Below are 20146 nucleotides of genomic sequence, written 5' to 3'. Positions count from 1 at the left end.
CCAGAGACCAATAACGATAACTCCATAAATGTTTTCCTCCCATGCACTAGAGTCCCCAGGAAGCCTGGGCCATTCAGCTAAACGCAGATAACTCTGGGCCTTACTCCCAGAGCTTCTGACTCAGGCAAAGGGTCTAACTTGCCAAGGGGTACTGTCGGTGCAGGGTCAGAGACCACGCACTAAGACAATCATTGTGACTGACTAATTAATCAAGTTATTCTTGGGATTGTGCCAGATTGCTTTAGAGTGGAGATTTCTGAGCGGGCATGGGCCATGCTTTCTCAGAGGACAGGGAAGGTGGAGAAGGAGAGAGAAAAAAAAAAAAAAAGGACGATTTGAAAACACATATCTAACGGTTCCAATTTGTGGTGTGGGGAGGCTGGTTTCCTAATACAAAGTTAAAGAAATTAGAATCTTACTGAATCTTCCTGCTTGTGTTCAAGTGGGTTTGGGGCTTGACTTCTTGACTTCTTGACTTCTCAGTACACGGTGACACCATGGCTTTTCTCCCCTCCTCTCTCCCCAGGACTAAACATCAGCTCAACCCTTATCAATACTGGTGGTGAGAGTATGGGAAAAGATGTGAACAGCTCCTGAGTGAACCTGGCCCCCTGCTCTAGCCTCTTCCCTGTCTTACAGAGGAAGGTTCACAGCATGCATTTATCCTAAGCCTGTCCCAGGCAAGGTGCAGGGAAGGGTTGGAGACGGGGCCGGGCGGGGCGGGGGAATGGGGCAGGGTGCACCTGCTGCTGGAGCTCCCCGACCTTTTGTTATGAATGGCCAACGCCCACGCAGGTTCCTGCTGTGCGGAGTTGGTAGCCCTAGTCGGCAGGTTCCTGCTATGCGGAGTTGGTAGCCCTAGTCGGCAGGTTCCTGCTGTGCGGAGTTGGTAGCCCTAGTCGGGAGAGGCCAGCCCCTCTGCTCACCTGCTGCTGTCTGACGCCCACCTCTGTGCTGCTTTTGAAAACAGCATTTAGGAGCCAGGTTTCAAGTGCTTTACTTAAAGCATCAAATCCATGAGTTGAGTGTGTTGCCGGGCTTTAGCTAGAGATGGGAAAACCAAAGCGCAGAGGGGCCGTGGGACTAGCCTGAAGCCACACAGCTGGTACACAAGCAAGATGAACTGATTCAATCTCAGAGACCACACCCTTCACCACTGGGTCTCATTACTTTCTTCCTATGCCCCAGCAGATCAGGGCACAACACACTAGTTTTACAAGACCACACATGATCTCCCACCCGCCTTGGTCTTTTAGGATCACAAATAGGCTGTTAAATGCCAGCTTGGGAGTTCTCCATTTCTCCATTTCCCCCATGAGGTGCAAAATTCTATAGCATTCCCTGTGAGTCCCTGAGAAGGAGAAAAAACGACTGTTCCCAGGACTCCGCTTACCCTTGCTGAGAGAGTACCAAGACGCCCCGTTGGTGATACCGTCTGGGAAGTAATCGCCGCAGTTCCAACCTTGGTGCATCCATCCGTGTGCATAGGAGTAGACCTTGGCCAGCTGGAGGAAAGACAGGAAATGACTGAGAGCAATCCCATCTCACACAGCGGTGGCTCAGACTCCAAACTAGGGGACGCCAAGGGGCAACGTGATATGCAGAGTGCATTATATGCTTCAGTGCAAGGAAGTGTGACCAGAGATAAAGGAGGAGGTGATGAGGTGGTGGTGGTGATAGTGTGTGTGTGTGTGTGTGTGTGTGTGTGTGTGTGTGTGTGTGTGCGCGTTTATGTAAGCGAGCACGCACAATTCGGACTGCAGTTAGGAATTCTGGATTCACTTTTTTTTTTTTTCTTTTTTGGTTTTTCGAGACAGAGTTTCTCTGTATAGTTTTGGTGCCTGTCCTGGATCTCACTCTGTAGCCCAGCCTGGCCTCGAACTCACAGAGATCCACCTGGCTCTGCCTTCCAAGTGCTGGGATTAAAGGCATGCGCCACCACCAACTGGCCCCTGGAGTCACTCTTGACCTCCTTCTCTCTGTTGGGTTTTTAAAGACAGAGTCTCACTCTGTTGTCCAGGTTGGCTTTGAACTCAATCCTGCCTCAGCATCCCAAATGTTGTATTGCTATAGGAGCCCTGTATTCTGGTGTTTCCACTTTCTCGGGGATAAGTCTGTCACGTGCAAAGAAATGGATGACAACAGATCACACAGAAGGTCTTTTTCAGTTAGGCCATTTTCTAGCTGACTTTAATGAAAGAAATCAAAGAATGAATAAAATAGAAAACGTGTATTTTGACAGATGGAAGATACGTGTTGGGAAGAGAGTCACATGCTTAGACTCTATGATCCCCATTATTCTTTAATAATTTTTTTTTTTATTTTTTGTGGTTTTTTTTGAGACATCTGTTGCACGAATCCTAAATAGCCTTATAATAAAAACCCGGAGCCAGATAGTGGGGTAAATGCTGAAGGATCAGAGGAAACAAGCCACAGCCACTTCTCACCTCACCAACTCCTCAGCCGAAAAGAGAAGATTCTGTCTCCACAAATCCTCTGACTGAATGCCTCTGAGTCCTCAGCGGAAAGGCTCTCTGGCTCCTGACTCCTCACGCCTTATATGCCTTTCTCTGCCCAGCCATTTTACTTCCTATCACAACCTTCCTAGTGCTGGGATTAATGGTGTGTGTGTTTCCCAAGTACTGGGGTTAAAGGTGTGTGCCACCACTGCCTGACCTCTATGTTTAATCTAGTGACTGGCTCTGTCCTCTGACCTTCAGGCAAGCTTTATTAGAGTACAACAAAATATCACCACAACATCTTTCCTTGGCTGGCCTGGAAATGGCTCTATAGACCAGGCTGGCCTCAAACTCACAGAGATCCACCTGCCTCTGCCTTCTAAGTACTGGAATCAAAATACTTAGACCACACACCACCATGCCTAGTCATTATGTTTTTATAGTAGTAGACAAAATGTTATTACTGGAGAAAAATAAATTAATTTACTGCCTTTCCAAAGTAAATTGGGGTCCTTCTCTGTAACTTATTGATAAATTATAATAAATATTACTAATGTTTTATTATCTACAGATATATTCATATTTTATAATTTCGTTAATAAATTTTATTACAAAAGATTATGAACTTACAAAATACATATTATGAATATATAACTCTCTATATTCATCTTTTTTAAAAAAGATTTATATGTGTGTGTCTGTGTGTCTGTTGCGTGTGTGTGTGTGTGTGTGTGTGTGTGTGTGTGTGTGTGTGTGTGCATATGAGTGCAGTTGCCCTTGGAGCCCAGAAGTGTCAGATCCCCTGGAAGTGGTTTTGAGCTAACAAACATGGATGCTGGGAACAGAATCGGGGGCCTCTACAAAAGTAGCAAGAACTCTCAGCTGCGGACCCATCTCCCTAGCCCCTGTTCTACTGTTTTATATTACTATTTAAATCTTAATTTGCATGGCTTATTTTTCATTAAGATAGACCTATTATCATAAAAGTGTAAGCTAGGTTTTCTCAAAATTCACATTTCATTCCACTAACTCATAGCTTAAGTGTTCTTTACATCATAGCAATTATAAAATGTCTTCCTTTTGATTTCGTCATTCCTGGATTTATGGCCTGTCATCTGAAATAAAATGTGACTTACTAGACAGCCTCTCCCAAGCAGACCCTGTTTCCTGTAACCATCTGTGGACCTGTGTATCTCTGACATGAATCTCCTCTCCTGAGCCCAAGTTCCCCTGCTGGGACGAGCTGGGAGCTGCCGTTCTGCATACCATCTGGAAGAGCTGATCATCTGGTGTGGGGGAATTGGAGGTGCGATGGTGAGGACTTCGGAACCGATGCTCAAGTGACTTGTCATACGGGTAATTGGCCACCACAGCCCCGCCATGCAGATTGGCTGAGAGAACGAAGTTTAAGGAGCGAATCCACTGGATCACCGCCCGGGTCTCGGGTTCCACCTGTGAAGACATGAGAAGTTGGCAGCCAAGGTATGGCTGAGCTGCCACAGGGTCCCTCAGAGAATCCTGTCAGGAAGGAGCCTGCAGGAATTGTGAATCCCACTCCCTCCACCCCAGATATGAGAACTGAAGCTGGGAAACTTTGACCTTGGTGGTAACGATTTCAAAATGAAGTATATGGGACCCCTTCCCAAAGTGAAATATGTGGATTATAATGCACAGAATAGGTACAAAGAGAGCCTCCAGGGTAGGAAGACTCTTCAGTCTGTGTGACAGTGATGGACACTTTCAGCATGTGCACCCACACCCACAGAACACCAAGGGTAATCTCTAGTGGGACTGGAGAGTTTAGATCCTGAGTGTTGGGTCAGGTCAATACAGGCGTATTGATTGTAATTAATGCACCACTCTGGGATACGATGTTGAAGGTGGGGTCAGTGTGGGAACAGGAAGTGTCTGGAATTCTGTATTTTTTTACTCAATTTTGGGAGAGAAGAGAGGGAGCAGGAAAGGGCAAAGGGAGGGAGAAGGGATGGGGGAGAAGGAGAAGAAGAGAGCCAAAGGTTTCCCAGTTTATCCAGCGTAGCAAGGGCTGGGCTTCTAAGACATCTTTGCAAAAATCTAGGGTTCTAATAATAGAAACCACTTGCTTGAAGTAATGATTTCGGCCTCCTCTTGCCAACACATCTGCTGCACCATTTTAATGACACTCTGATCATATCTACGTTTCATGGATTAGACACACTAATTTCTACTGAGTGTTACTTTGCCAGTGACTGGCAGGATTAAGAAAACCATGAACCCACGGGACCCGCAGCACAAAAGTCCAGTCGCCGGTGCTGTTCTCCTCACACATGGGTCTGTTTGGTGAGCTCTTGGGGTCAATGAGTTAACAGCTCTTCCTGGACCAAAGGTCAGTCCCAAAGGGGACTGGCTGAGGAGAGTTGGATCTCACACAAGCAGGACAGACACATCATGTGTGGGTAGGTAAGTTCCCAGCAATGTTTGGTCATTTTGTCACTGTGCAAAGTCACAGAGTAAAGGGATCACTGCTGTACACGTGATCTCTATTGGAGAAATTGTCATTTTGTGGCCTGTGGCTGCAGGACCAAGAGCTCAGGCCCTTTGATGCTCCACGTTCCAACAGGCCAGCTTCTGGTCACTCCTTTCCCTCAGGGCTCTTCTATCAGGAGCACAAGGGAGTTCCCATTTCATTTTTCCTCTTCAGAGCTAGGCAGAGGACTGAGGAGGAGGCTCATCTTGTCTTATGAAGAGAAACAAGTTTAATAATCAAAGCATGGCGGGGGGTGTGAAGAAACAGCTCAGCAGTTCAGAGCACTTGCTGTTAGCACAGGGGACCCAAGTTCGGTTCTCAGCACCCATGTCAGGTCACCGCCACCTGTAACTCCAGCTCCAGAGGATCTGACACCCTCTTCTGGACTCGGAGAACACCTGCAGCTAACATGGACACATCCCCACACAGACACACAGACCCCCACATAATTACAAAAATACAAATAAAATAAACCTTTCAAGAATTCAGAACATGGCTCACAACAATAATCCCAGCACTCTGGAGGCAGAGCAGGAGGAACAGAAGTTCAAGGTCATCCTCATAAGTAAGTTTGAGGCCAGCCTTGGCTACATGATACCTTGCCTCAGGAAATAAAAAATTACCTATGATAGTCTTCTGCCTACATACACTGAGTAGGACCATGTTATTTTTTACTTACTAACTGAGCCAAAAGGACAGCTGTACCCAGAAATCCAACATGTCAATATGACTTTTACATCATTTTTCTAAAAAGATTTTATTTTATTTTAAATTATGTGTGGGTATGTGTGTCTGTGTGGGGGTATGTCCACAAGGATACAGGACATCAGATATTCTTGGAGCTGGTGTTACAGGCAATTGTGAGCTGTCTAATATGGGTTCTCTGTAAGAACGGTAGACACTTTGAAGCACTGAGTCATCTCTCCAGCCCTCATCATTTTCAAGGGGGAAATACTGACCCTATCCACCCAGGAACGTCCAGTGGAGAGGCCTCCCCCTGCTTTGTGTTCCTCTCCTCAGTCTCTAAGCTTCGATGTTCACAGATAGAGTGTCAGAGCCCTCCCACCCAGGAGAAAAGTCAGGGCTGACAGGGATGCTCTGAGAAGGCAGGAGTTACTCTCACCAGCAGCAGGTCCACACAGGGTGGGGCCATTCACACTACCCAGGGCTTGCCAGATGCTGTCTCCAGTTAGAGCATGGGAAACAAGGGGGGCTTTAAGATGCAAAAGGTCACATAGGAGGAAAGAGGAGGAACCACGAGTTAGACATCATTCTATAGCTAACATTGTGAACATCCGATTCATCACAAGTAGGAGAAACTTGTCTACAGAATGCTGGAGCTTCCTGTCAACAGTCCAGTATCAGCAGAAAGGATGTTGGAAACATGAGTCGGAAGGTCTGTCTGTGTTTGTGCACGTGAGTGTGTGCATGCTGGTGTGCTGTGGGATGGTCTGTATGGCAAATGTGTTGCTGATTGGTCAATAAATAAATCACTGATTGGCCAGTGGCCAGGCAGGAAGTATAGGCGGGACTAACAGAGAGGAGAATTGAGAGAACAGGAAGCTGGGTGAGAGAGACACTGCCAGCTGCCACCATGACAAGCCGCATGTGAAGATCCCGGTAAGCCACGAGCCATGTGGCAAGGTATAGATTTATAGAAATGGATTACTTTAAGCTGTAAGAACAGTTAGCAAGAAGCCTGCCACGGCCATACAGTTTGTAAGCAATATAAGTCTCTGTGTTTACTTGGTTGGGTCTGAGTGGCTGTGGGACTGGCAGATGAGAGAGATTTGTCCTGACTGTGGGCCAGGCAGGAAAACTCAAGCTACAAATGGCGCCCAACGTGGGGCAAGAGTTTCCACCTAAAAACCTGAGAAAAGATTCTAAAACGGAGCTAAAAACAGCTTCCTAATTGTCTCTCTCAAATGAGTGGCAGCTGCCGGTTTGAGTTACTTGTGGGTTCCTAGCGTGTGTGTTCGACCTGCCGCTGTATGGCGGGAATGAGTCCTCTGCAAGTGACACATTAAGCTGTATGGTGGATTTAGCCTTTGCTAGTACAAAACAAAAAAAAGAGGTTTCTGGGCTACATGCTGCTTGGATAAAAGCATAGACCTACGATAGCTCCCAGAGCTGGCAGAAAACGTACGGCCGCCATGTTGGGAAACTGAGGTGGGTGGAGCCAGCAGCCACAGCTGCTGTAGTTTAAAGCAATAGATTCACGGCCGGGCAGTGGTGGCGCACGCCTTTAATCCCAGCACTCGGGAGGCAGAGGCAGGCGGATCTCTATGAGTTCGAGGCCAGCCTGGGCTACCAAGTGAGTTCCAGGAAAGGCGCAAAGCTACACAGGAAAACTCAAGCTACACTGGTGTGTGCACGTGTGTAGGAAGATCAGAGGTTGAAGATGGATGTCTTTCTCTTTCACTCGCCACCATACATCTACATTTTAAAAATTGCACTTGCTTTGTGTGCATATGTGTGTGCATATGTGTGTGCATGAACACATATACATGACAGCCTGATGTCAAGGTCAGAGGACAGCCTGCAGGAGTCAGCTCTCTCCTTCCATCATGTGGGTTCTGGGAATCAAACTCAGGTCTTCAGGCTTGGCAGCAGGTAACTACCCACTGGGCTGTCTCGTTGGCCCTACACCTAGCATTTTGGCATGGGTTCTGGGGTTCAAGCTCAGGTCCCCATGCTTGTAGGACAAGAACTTTACCAACTGAGCCATCTCCCCAGTCCATGTCTAGGTTTTAATATTGATCCTTTCAGTTATTACTTATGTAAATTTAATTTGACCTATAAATGTAGTAACTGTCAAACAGGGCTAATATTGGCTACTATTGCCTGCTGTGGGATGTCTTTCTGTATGCTGTGAATATGTGTTGCTCTGATTGGTTGATAAATAAAGCTGCACTGGCCTATGGCAAGGCAGCTTAGAGGCAGGCGGGAAATCCAAGCAGATATACGGAAAGAAGAAAGGAGAGGAGGGAGAGATGCCTAGCCGCCACCCAAGGAGAAACAAGATGCCAGCAGACTGGTAATGCCACGGCCACGTGGCAAAACATAGATGAATAGAAATGGGTTAATTTAAGATGAAAGAGCTAGCTAGCAAGAAGCCTGCCATAGGCCATACAGTTTGTAAATAATATTAAGCGTCTGAATGATTATTTTATAGGTGGACAGTCAGTGAGGCCTTGCTGCCTGGAGGGCTCTCTCTCTGCTGCCAGAGGGAAGAGTACAAAGAAGTCTGAGAGCTAACATTCTTCTAGGTAGAGTAACTGAGGAAGGAGCTGATGTTCAATTCTTGACAGTTCTCTTGATGTGAAGAATACTTAGCATCCCGCAAGCAACTCCAGGTGCCGAGTTACCAGCTTCTATTGCCAATTTTCATCTCCTACCTGACTCTTCCAGTTGTCTGGGAGGGGTAAGTGGTGGTTGGGGCCGCCGTACTTCTCATTGTAGTAGAAATAGGTGTTGAGGTCAGGGAAGTTGCGGTTCAGGTCCACTCCGTTGGCATTGTTCCTACCAACCAGATACCCAGATGTGTTTGGGCCCTGGGAAAAACGGAGAGAGGAAAGATGAGCATTTAAGACAGAACCCTACATTTCAAGAGTGTGATGTAACTTTTAAAGGTACTAACTACATTAGTTACTTTTCTGTTTCTGTGATAAAATACCATGACCAAAATCAATTTAAGATAAAAACGTTTTATTTTAGATTATGGCTCCAGAAAGAGAGGGGTGAGAGGAAAGAGGGTGAGTTTATAATGGGCCAGAAAGCAGAGCATGGTTGGCATGCTACCATAATCAGGGCATGGTAGCAGGAGCAGGAGGTTGGCTGATCATGGTTAATCATAGGATGGAAACAGTGGGAGAGATCAGAAAATAGAGTGAGGCTGTAAATCCTCAAAGCACACCAACAGTAATGTACTAGCAAAGCTCAACCTCCTAAAGGTTCCAACCCCTTCTGCCCAAAGCACCACCAATGAGGGATCAAGTGTTCAAACACGTGAGCCTATGGAGGGTATGTCTCATTCAAACCAACACACTAGCTTAATTTATGAAATGATGTAGCATTATTGCCTTTCATGTATCCAGTGTCCCTGTTGGGTGGTTCAAATGTAGACACCATGAAGTTCTAGGGGGTCCCAGGAGACTCCTAACATAGCTTTACAGAATTGCTTAAGAATACAATTCAATGCATTTTAGTATGCCTACAGAGTGGGAAAAACAACACCACCGTCACGGTTATTCTAAAATCATAATTTCAGGACATTTCTGTCCCTGTAAAAATAAACCTCATTCCCACTCATGGTTGCTTCTTATTTTCACCCCAGTGCTGAAAAGCCATATTCTGTATCTGTGGAAACAGGATGTGTACAAAATGAGGTAACAAGCCATGAGCCACGTGGCAGCAAGTAAAGGGACAGAAATGGGTTAATTTAAAATGTAAGAGCTAGTTAGTAACAAGCCTAAGCTATTGGCTAAGCATTTATAATTAATAATAAGTCTCTGTGTGGTTATTGGGAGTGGCTAGTGGGACAGAGCTGATTGGTGGTCCAGGAAAAAGACCTCTGCCTACATGATGTATAGCAGGACGTTTTCTTTCCGGCTCCCCTGACCTCCCCAATGTTTCTGTTTCTGCGTATCTTTCCTTTCTTCTCTCTTCCCTCTATGGTGGCTGGAATGATTCTATAAGTCTCTGGCTTTTGAATACTTGGTTCCAGTGGTGGCTGTTTGGGGAGTTCTAGGAGGTGTGGCCTTACTGGAGAAAGTATGTCACTAGCTTTGAGGTTTCAAAAGACCCGTACCATTCCCAGTGTCTCTCTGCCTTCGCTTCAGGTCAAGATGTGAGCCCTCAGCTAACCCTGCCACCACGCCTTTGCTCTGCCATCATGGATTCTAAGGCTCTGAAACTGTAAGCCCAATTAAATGCTTTCATAAGTTGCCTTGGCCATGGTGTTTTGTCACAATAACAGAAAAGCAACTAGTACATCTATCCCCCTATCCTTCCCTCCCTCATGAGACAAGGTTTTATGTATTCCAGTCTGGTCTTAAACTAGCTATATACGAAGGATGGCCATGAACTTTTGATCCATGAACCACTATACCTGGTTTTGTTCTCCTTATAGGGGAATCAATAAAACTGGCTTTTGATTATGATTGTCTATAGATCCGTGTTTTAGACAGGTAAGTATATTTTTACAGGGGATAGCCATTACCACAGAGGTTCATAACCATTCAAAGCGCTAAGAATATGTGACTGTTGATGGCTTAGCCTTAGATGGGACATCGGCTCCCCTTCCAAGACTCCAGGAACACCATAGAAGAGGTGATGGAATAGAGGAGTGCTGTGGAATGCTAGCTCCCAGGCATGACAACAGTTGTTGAATTCATGGACTCACACCAGCTGTGATTCCCTGTGTAAAACCTGCACAAGACTGGGCTCCTCAAAACTCCCTAGACCCCACCCTCTCTGAGGATTTACAGACAGTTAATGGTTGCTAGGGAGAAGGGGCTCCCAAGGCCCTGCCCATCCCTGAAGAGCTATTGATGGTCAATGGATACTGGGGAGTTCTTCAGTGGTCTAGCCACAAGTAAAGTGCTCATGTTCCAGTAACTAACCCTTCATGCATGCTCACAAAAGCAACCTTAATTAAACTCTGGGTCACACGCAGGAGGTAGAAAGGATGACTTTATATACATGTATGAAAATGTCACCAAGAAACTCTTATGTATAATTAACATATGCTAATGAAACCAAATTATGGAATAATAGGATTCTTATCTTCTGAGCAGTCTTAACCTTCTGGATCCCTTAACTTCTCTGTTCATAGTTCAGATTTTATCTTTATTTGTTCATGTATTCCCTCACCCACCTTCTCATTCATCCATCTAGTCAACCACCATTCACTTAATTCACTTATGCATTGTCAATCCAAGGCCCTCAGACACTGGGGAAAGAGCTAAGTGAGATAATACTCTAGCCTCCTAGGAATTCATAGCACACTTGCGGGGCTAGACGCATACATAAATAAACAGAAAGTGGTAACAGAGATGGGTTAAGATTACCATTAGTAGCCGGGCCTCTGTTGTTAAGAGCGCTTGCCTGGCATTCCCAAAGTGTTCTGTTCAGTTCCTGGCACTGGTAAATACCAGGCATGGTGGCATATGTTTAGAAGTTCAAGGTAATGTTTTGCTTCCTAGCAAGTTCAAGGTCAGCCTGGGCTACATGAGATCCTGTTTCAGAGTGTGTGTGGCAGGGGCAGGTCTGTGTGTGTGTGTGTGGGGGGAGGTCATCAGAATTATTTTTTGTGTCACTGGAGAAGGGGAATAGTGTACACTACAGCCCTACAGATGAAGTGGGTAAAGCTCAAATTCTTGGCTGTTCCCAGAAGTGAGGTGAACGAACCTCACTTCCTATTGGAAACTCAGAGATGCCATTCAAATTTTCCCTAAGAATCTTTATCATTCTCCGCGTTTCCCTTTTCACATGGGCATCCCACTCACATTTCATTCTTAGACTGCACTGAAAACATGACATTTTAAAAAGTTCTCTTCAGTTACCTACATAATTTCTGTTACAGTGCAAACATTTATGGACTTCGGAGTTTGGTATGCACCTCTAAGCAGGGCTTTCTCACTACTTCTTGTTCTTAGCAGTGTAGCTCTTTTTTTTTTTTGTTTTCTTTCTTTTTCTAAGACAGGGTTTCTCTGTGTAGCCCTGGCTGTCCTGGAACTCACTTTGTAGACCAGGCTGGCCTTAAACTCAGAGATCCACCTGCCTCTGCCCCTCAAGGGCTGGGATTAAAGGTGTGCACCACCACTGCCCGGCGGCAATGTAGCTCTTAACTGTCAATACTAAGAGCAATGGGCTTTATCAGTTGATTTTGTACATAACTGGTCCTTAGTCAGGCTGGCAAGGAGGGGCTTTCTGAGCAGCAGGTTGTGGGTGGTGTCAGAGTATTTACTTAGTGTGTGTGTGAAACTTCTGGATTTCATCTCCAGCAGAGCCAAAAAAAAAAAAAAAAAAAAAAGGAAGAGGAAGAAAAGGGGGTAGAGAACAGGAGGAAAGAGAGGAAGAGGAGGGAGGGGAAGAGGAGGAATATCACCTAGCTGAAGGTTCCTAGGTTCCCATAAACAGAGCAAATGGTGTAATAGATTTCCATTGCTAAGCTGCACGGTGGTGGCACATGACCTCAGCTCTATCTGCAACCATAATTCTCTCTACCCAAGCAATATAACGTTTTTCATAGGTTTGGGGATTAGGGCGTGAAACACCAGGGAACCTTTGATTCTGCTTCCCTGCACGTGGCTTTAAAGTCTGGCTAGGCATCTCCCTGGGCAGCCACGCAGTCCGGGCAGTAGTCCTGGAACCTGCTAGGTCCTCTCTCAGATTCAACCAAGTTCAAGACCTGCTCCCTCTGATTAGAAACACACCAGGCTGGCAGAGAAGGGGCCACAGGGAATTTCCGCTCCCCCTCCTTTGTCTGTTGCAAAGGATGTGGGCAGCACTGAGTTGCTTCTCCAGCTTCCCTGCCGTGCACAGAGGACGCTAATGCAGGACAGGAGCCATGCTGGAGTTCTCCCTCCTCAAGGCCCGAGGCCTGGCAGGGCTTTCCATCGGTTGTCTCTCTCTGTGTTCAGTCGCTTGTCAGCATCCTGGCTCGAGCACCCTATCTGCCTCCACTCTCCCCGCCTCAAGCAGATTTAAAACACACTTTAACGTAACCCTCCTTCTGTAAAGACATGTAGATACAGCTTTTAAAAGAATGCATGTGCTGTGTGGATGGCAGCCTGATGCCCAGGCCTTTCTGTGACGTTAAGGAGACTGAACTGGGACCTGGAAGCCACATGTCAAAGATCTTCCCCTATGATTCCGACACAGGTCCACGAAGCAGCGCCAGGGTTTAAAGGGAGACTTGAAGGCATGCTGCATTTACGTTAGGGAACGAAGGGCAGAGCGATCAAGCACGTTTCTGTGCATCTCACTGCAAAAACAATTCCAGAATAACGAACTGGAACACTGAGCACTGCGCCAGCAGCAGTGTGGACTCTAGAGAAAGAGATGTCAGGCCTGGGGACGCGCGCGGACCCAGCCTCCCGCGCCTGAGTCAGGCGGGGCCTGAGTTTGAGACCCGCTTCGGGAGGCTGGGGAATATAGTTCAGTTTATATTAACTCGGCTAACATATTTAGTTTAAAGCCTCGGTGGGTTAAAGGGGTGGGAGGGAGAAGAATGATCTAGAATTAACCTCCCACCCCAATATGGGGGGGGGGGAGTGTGTGCTGTTCTGCTAAAGGGACAGGAAGGTGTGTGTGTGGTAACACCCTCGCACGTCTCCAGTATTGTACTGGTTAGGGGGACCGGCGTGGAGGGCTCTGAGGTTCAACCAGAGCCCACAGTGGGGCACTTCAGGGATGCTAACGTTTTAACCCTTTGCTTCTGCCTTTCCCTGCACCCCAGCTGTTTTACCCTTCTCTTCCCTCTCCCCCTTCCCTCCCCTCCCCCTCCCTCTTTGTACTGACATTTATAAAGGGACATGGGACACACTGTCCACTGACTCATTTCATAAGACGGCGTTAGTCTCTTCAATGCCTCGTCCTTGGACAGCGTACCTGCGCGGCAGCCACCTCGTAGCCGTCAGGGTTCATGGAAGGCAGGATGTGAATGCGCGTGTCCTGGATGAGGCGCAGGATCCGCTGGTTCCGGTTCCGGAACTCCTCACAGAGGAACTCCGACAGCTGCAGGAGCAGCTCACGCCCCAGCACCTCATTTCCATGCATGTTCCCCACGTACTTGACTTCCGGTTCCACTGGAAACAGAAACACAACCCAGCTCTTGAAGGGGCAGGCAAGAAGACCACGAGTTCAAGGCCAGCTTTAGCTTACATAGTGAGTTCCAGACTAACCTAAGACTCACAAGACTGTCTCACCCAACTCCACCATATCACCCCCCTCCAAAAAATAAAAAATAAATAAATGGAAAGAAAATTCAGGCTTTCATTAGGTCTTTAGGTCTTTCCCAGAAACTCCTGAGCCCCTTCCTAATAAATTGCGATCAGAAAAGCTATAGAAATCCATGTCCGGGATAATAATGACCACCATGTATTGACCCCCCAAGTGTACTAGCTGTTCATGTCATTGTTGCTAACTTTCACAGAGAACTTGTGGAGCAGGTCCCATAACCTCAGCATGAAGGAGACGCTAAGTAACTTGTCTGAGGCTGCTTGTGTTAGAGGTCAAAGACCAGGGAGCACTCAGGACCATTTGGAGGAGTGCACTCATAAAGACACACCCAGAACACTGCTCGGACACCAGTCTTTCTGGGCCATGGCATTTCCCCAAAACCTGTCTCATAAAGTACTCTTGGGCCTAGAACAGGCTTCCCTGTTGAAGACGTAAGTTGTTTGGTCTATGGGGCTCTGGAATCCCTTCTTCAGAGCCAGAAAGGCATGTCTTGAGGCATGAGAGAAAGGAATCACCTATTGCCTGGGTCCTTATTCTTCCCTTTGGCCACATTAGCTGTTAACAGACATCAGAAGTGAGAGTCTGTGAAAACCTCTAGAGCAGCGGTTCTCAACCTTCCTAATGCTGCACCCTTTAACACAGTTCCTCATGTTGTGGTGACCCCCAACCATAAAATTATTTTCATTGCTACTTCATAATTGTAATTTTGCTATTACTATGAATTGTAGATATTGGCTATGCAGGATATCTGATATGCGACGCTGTGGGGCCTCGACCCCCAGGCTGAGAACCACTGCTCCAGTGTCACGTGAGACAGCTGTGCTCGGCTCTGAACAGAAGCTCCTGCTGATGCTGCCCCCTTTCCTCCACAGCACACTTCTGCTTCCTGCTGGTTGATTCTTCCTCTGGGTCCCTTATTTCCTCACTGTCCCCACAGTCTGGTTCAAACACGGTAAGTCCGTGTCACCAGCTTAAGCTCTTCTTGCTAGAAGTGAGTCCTTTGTGGCCTTCCCTTTTATAGTACTTATTGTTCTGGGCTCTATCTACACAGGCACATACATGTCCTGCTTCCTTTATGGGACCTAGTATTAGCCAAGTAGATGATCTTAACACACCTTTAGAAAAAAAAAATCCATCATTATTTATCTTAGTGTTCCTGTATATAACAAGCCTCTCTAAAAGAATGTCTTCAATCCACAACGATCATATTTTTAAAAATAATATGCAGGCCCGGTGTAGATGTAACCAACCATCTTATTAAATAAGAAACACAGAGCCGATTCAGAGAAGAAAGCCAAGAGGTCAGAGCTAAGAGCCTTACCCTTCCTGCTTCAGCCAAGAGAGCTCTCCGAAAGAAAAAAAAAAAAAACCTGCTTCCTGTGTGTATGTCTTTATATAGTCTAGCTGTTCTGCCTTCTCATTGGTTGTAAACCCAAACACGTGACTGCCCCGTCACTGCCTGTATGTACAGCCCTGCAAATCCTCTATGGTATTGAGATTAAAGGCGTGTGTCTCCAATGTTGGCTGTATCCTTGAACACACAGAGATCTACCTAGCTCTGTTTACCAAGTGCTGGGATTAAAGGCGTGCGCCACCACCGCCACGCTCTTGCTATGCCTCTAATAGCTCTGACCCCCGGGCAACTTTATTTATTAACATACAATTAAAATCACATTTCAGTACACGTAAAATACCAACACAGCCCGATATAGTGGCGCTTGCCTTTAATCTCAGCACCTGGGTGTCAGACAGGCAGATCCCTGTGAGTTTGAGGCCAGCTTGGTCTACACAGCAAGTTCCAGGCCAGCAGGGCTACCTAGAGAAACCCTATCTCAAGAAAAATATCATTTCATTTAATACGTATTCTATTGTTTTAACCTTTTTCTTTCTTTCTCTCTTTCTTTCTTCCTTCCTTCCTCTTCCTTCCTTCCTTTCTCTCTTTCTTTCTCTCTTTCTTTCTTCCTTCCTTCCTCTTTCTTTCTTTCTTTCTTTCTTTCTTTCTTTCTTTCTTTCTTTCTTTCTTGTTTCTTGTTTGTGTTTGTTTGTTTGTTTGTTTGAGACAGGGATCTATCTCTATGTAGCCTTGGACTGTCCTGGAACTTGCTATGTAGAGCAGGCTGGCCTCACAGAGCTCTTCCTGCTCCTGCTTCCGAGTGCTGGGAATAAAGGTGTGCACTGCCACTTGCAGCCTCTTCCTTCCTTCCTTCCTTTCTTTCTTTCTTTCTTTCTTTCTTTCTTTTTTTTTTTTTTTTTAAGGAAATGTTTGTGATAGTAAATAGCAGGTATTTGTCTTCGGGAAAACCAAATTTGGAGAATCTGTTTAGTCTTCTCTCTTAGTTATCCAAAGCAATGGGAGACTCGGGCAGAGGGGCCGCTGGTCTGGTTCACACAGCGTTGTGCTGCATGTTTAGTGGGAGCTCACCAGCAAGCCCTCTGCTTCTTATTTCCATAGAGACAGAATGCAACCGTTTCCCATAATAAGCACCGCACCGCCAGCAATTACTGTGGTTCGAACTCTCACACCTTCACACCTGCATCTTTGTAACCCACCTCCCACTTAGTCAGTCTCCTGCATCTGTGTGGCTCCTTAGCAGCCATGCTCCCAATCAGGGGCTGACAAAACTTCTGTAAAGGGCAAGGAGGGGCTTTGTGGACAATGTTATCACTGTCACAACTACTCAACTCTTTCAGTAGAAGCCAGCACAGATAATTTGAGAGCAGACTGAGTGTTATGGTGTTCCATGAAACTTCATTCACCCCGACAGGGAGATAAGTGGGATCGGAACATGATGTGATATCCACAAAGAACCAATAAAAGTTAAACAAACAAACAAACAAACAAAATGAACAAAAAAGCCCATTCACCAGAGCAAGTGGCTGGTCCTGAAGCTGCGGTTGTTGGCCTCCACCCCAAGTGGTCTTTAAAGTCAGAGTGCATCACTCTTCTGTCTAAAACTCTACAGCAGAATCTCGCTTTGCTCAAAGTAAAGGCCAAGATGGGTCCACCTGCTTCTAAGTCCCGAACAAGCTCCCTGGTGCCCAGTGCTCTCAACCACCTGACTCTGACCTCGGTGCCAATTGTGCTCTGGCTCCTGGGGGCTGCATTTTCTTTCCCTTAGGCTGCCATGCCCTCCCCCTCAGAGACCTTCAGATCTCTGCTCAACACCACCTCTGCTAGAGAAGCCTGTGGGGCACCAGTGACCTCCTCCGCTTCCTTCTCGATTGCCACATAGCAGGACCATCTCTCCTTCCTGTTTAAGTTCTTGCTACAGAACTTACTCCATCTGACATACCAAGCATTTGCCCAGTGCCCCATTTATTGATGGTCTTAGTCCGCTATAATTCAGGCCTATTAGGGAAAAGCCTGTATTATTCTTGGTTGTATTTCTAAAGCCTACAAAAGTGCCAGCATGCCTGGCTGAACGTTCTTTTTAATAAGCATCTCCCCCTCTCTTTCCTTCTGGTTTATTATTTAATCATACGTGTGTATGTAGGGGTGTTCCATAGAGCCCAGAAAAGGGTGTCAGATCCCTTTGAACTGGAGTTACAGGTGGGTGATCTGCTGGGTGCTTGGAACCAAACTTGGGGCCTCCATAAGAACAGCAAGCGCTCTCTTGACAGCTGAGCCCATCTCTACATCCCCAACAAAAGCTCTTCTCTCCAGCAGGCAATGGGTAACTATTTGTGGAATGGAGGGATGTAAGGAGCAAATGAAAGAACTGCTGACTCAGGGGGAAAGAGGGATCCCTGAGAGCCAGCACTGTCTGCAACAGCCTCAAGGAAGGCCTTAAGCGCTAGAGGTAGAGGAGCACCAGGAAGGGGCGTGGCCTGAAGGGGCGTGGCCTGAAGGGGCTAACCTCATAAAATCCATCAACAGCCTTAAGCTTCCACAATATGCACGTGATCTGAGTAAAAGCAGGTGCTTGCTAGGCAAGACCCTAATCCCAGGGAATCACATCGTTCTTCTTGAGCTTTCTCCGTATAAAGTTCGGAAGCTCTCACTGTCAGTCTCCATTGCACCTTTAAAGCAGGAGTGCAAGAAGACTGTATTTGTAACGAAGAAATGGTCTGGCCTCTCCCCGGCAAGTGAGAGGGTTCAGAGAATGGTTATCTTTGGATGGGAGACCCATTGGGAGTGTCGTGCAATGACTAAAAGCAAATTATAATGCAGAATGGAGCAGGGCTGGGTATGGGAGGGAGAGACAGACAGTCTGAAGGAGGAACTGACATAAGTCATGTGACTTAACTCAAATGTCACCATTGTTGGAAACAAAGCAACGAGAGACTAGAGACATCATCCAAGTTCATCAGTGTGTGGGCAGTTAATGAAGCCAGACAATAGCATGTCACACAACCAAGAATGCCATAGAGGGTCATTCATTGACACAGAGTGAAAAGACACTTGCCTTTGAGAGGTAGGATTGACTATCACGTCTGGAACGAGCGATATCAAGCCATGTAAATAATAGTTATCCTTGAATGTTTGGACTGTGCTTCAGTTTGTTATTTTTTCCTTATCTAATTTCTATTTTTTTCAGTTGGTTGGTTGTTTCGAGATGGGCTTTTTTTATGTTGCCTGGCTGGTCATGAACTATTTTTGAAGCAAACATGGATAGTTTGCTTGGATAACAGAAGCAAACTAACAAAAAAGAAAACGAATATTCCAACCTCTAAACTCTCTCTAGGACACCATGTTGGATCACTGCCCTTCCTGGAAGAGATCTGCCTGGACCCTCGGGAGAATGAGGAGGTCAATGATTTCTGCTGTGTTCACAAGCTATTGGATCCTGATAGAAGGAATAAGAGAAAAAGACCAGGGGTGTGAGGGAAGAGAGGGGAGGCTGGAGGGAACAGGAGGAAGACACCCTTTACCCCCGAAGTTTTGAGCAAACAGAACTCAGGAAGGAGGAATGCGCTGGAACCTGAACTGGGGTTGCAGCTCCCCAGGTCCCAGAGAATCTTGAGAGCCAAGTAAGACGGCCTGCCTTCTCAGGTGGAGGAAGAGGTAATGCATTGTATATGGAGGTCTCTTGCTGCACCAACCACCACCTCTGGATTTGTAGAAGGTGTTAGTTTCTCAACACACCCCAGAACTACTCAAGACTTACAGGCCTCATGGATCCCCGGGTAGTCGCTGAACTCCAGCACGTAGAGGTACCTCCCCTTCACGCTGCGCCCAATATTGTAGAGCCGTGTGATGTCCGGGCATTGGTTGTGCACCTTGTATAGCGTCCGCACGAGGTCATCATAGCGGTGGTGACGAAAGGTCACAGGGGCGACTAACTTGGAGAGAAGGAGGAGCGGCAGGAAGGCTGAAGGTAGATCTGGCATCTCACCGAGCTTCCCAGCGGCTCTGCAACGTGCCTCGCCCTCTCAGGATCCAGAGCCAAGAGCGGCCAGGCCTGGCTTCGCACCTGCCACAACTGCAGAAGACTGGGGACCAGGCTCTGTGACTCTGGGAATTATTTCTGAGGTCCTGGGATAACCACGATGCTCCGCGGACTCATGTCTCTTCCTCTCTTAAGCCTAGAAAACCTTTTGGGAGGTTTCTGTGCATCCCCACTTTGGGATTCTGGCTTACTGATTAACTGGACTGTAAACAGGCCTCAAGAAACAGCTGCTTATAACCCTTTGGTGCCCAGGGGCTTTTAAGAGATTCGGCATGTGCTTGTTACAACTTACAAATGGGGCTATCCGTTCCCTTTGGCCGCACCCCACCCCCTGTGCCCCATTCTGAAGCACCGTTCTGTCTTGTCCTCCCCACTCAAAACCAAAACAAATTGAGAAATTGAGGCACATGCTTCGAGCAAGCAATTAGAGATCACATATTTGATAATGTGTCTATAATTAATAAATTATTTATAACAAAACGATAGGAAGACGATCCTATTTCAACACTGTCAAAGGACAATGGCTTTCTGAATAGGACTCTGACAGCTGAGGAAATTAGAGTAATAATTAGCAGATGTGATTGCATCAAACTAAAAAGTTTCGCCATAGCAAAGAGTATCGCCCACAGGACAGGAGAAAATGTTTGCCAGATATTAATCTAATAGAAAATTAATACCCAAAATGTAAAGAACTTGGAAAATTAAATCTTTGCTGGAATGCACTGGCACACACCTATAATTCTAGTACATAGAAGCTGGAGGACTGCTAGAGTTTGAAGTCAGTCTGGTCTATGACTTCCAGGCCAGCCAGGGCTAGCTGATCA

At 46.6% G+C, this 20146-nt stretch overlaps 1 protein-coding gene across 1 annotated transcript in view; it reads right to left on the bottom strand.

The window, feature by feature from the left end:
* The window catches only part of Cpn1 (carboxypeptidase N subunit 1), a 33868-nt gene extending 14605 nt beyond the window's left edge, over positions 1-19263 (bottom strand). Inside the window, exons 1-5 of the mRNA XM_059246474.1 lie at positions 19041-19263; positions 13582-13778; positions 8364-8519; positions 3726-3911; positions 1394-1505 (exon numbers count right to left, since the gene is read on the bottom strand). Of these exons, the coding sequence (XP_059102457.1) occupies positions 1394-1505; positions 3726-3911; positions 8364-8519; positions 13582-13778; positions 19041-19263 (874 nt within the window). The remainder of the gene's footprint in view (positions 1-1393; positions 1506-3725; positions 3912-8363; positions 8520-13581; positions 13779-19040) is intronic.
* Positions 19264-20146: the final 883 nt, after the last annotated feature.

The sequence above is a fragment of the Peromyscus eremicus genome, chromosome 1, assembly GCF_949786415.1.
Source record: "Peromyscus eremicus chromosome 1, PerEre_H2_v1, whole genome shotgun sequence".
Classification (NCBI taxonomy): Eukaryota; Metazoa; Chordata; class Mammalia; order Rodentia; family Cricetidae; genus Peromyscus; species Peromyscus eremicus.
This window is presented reverse-complemented; position numbering and strand designations above follow the sequence as displayed.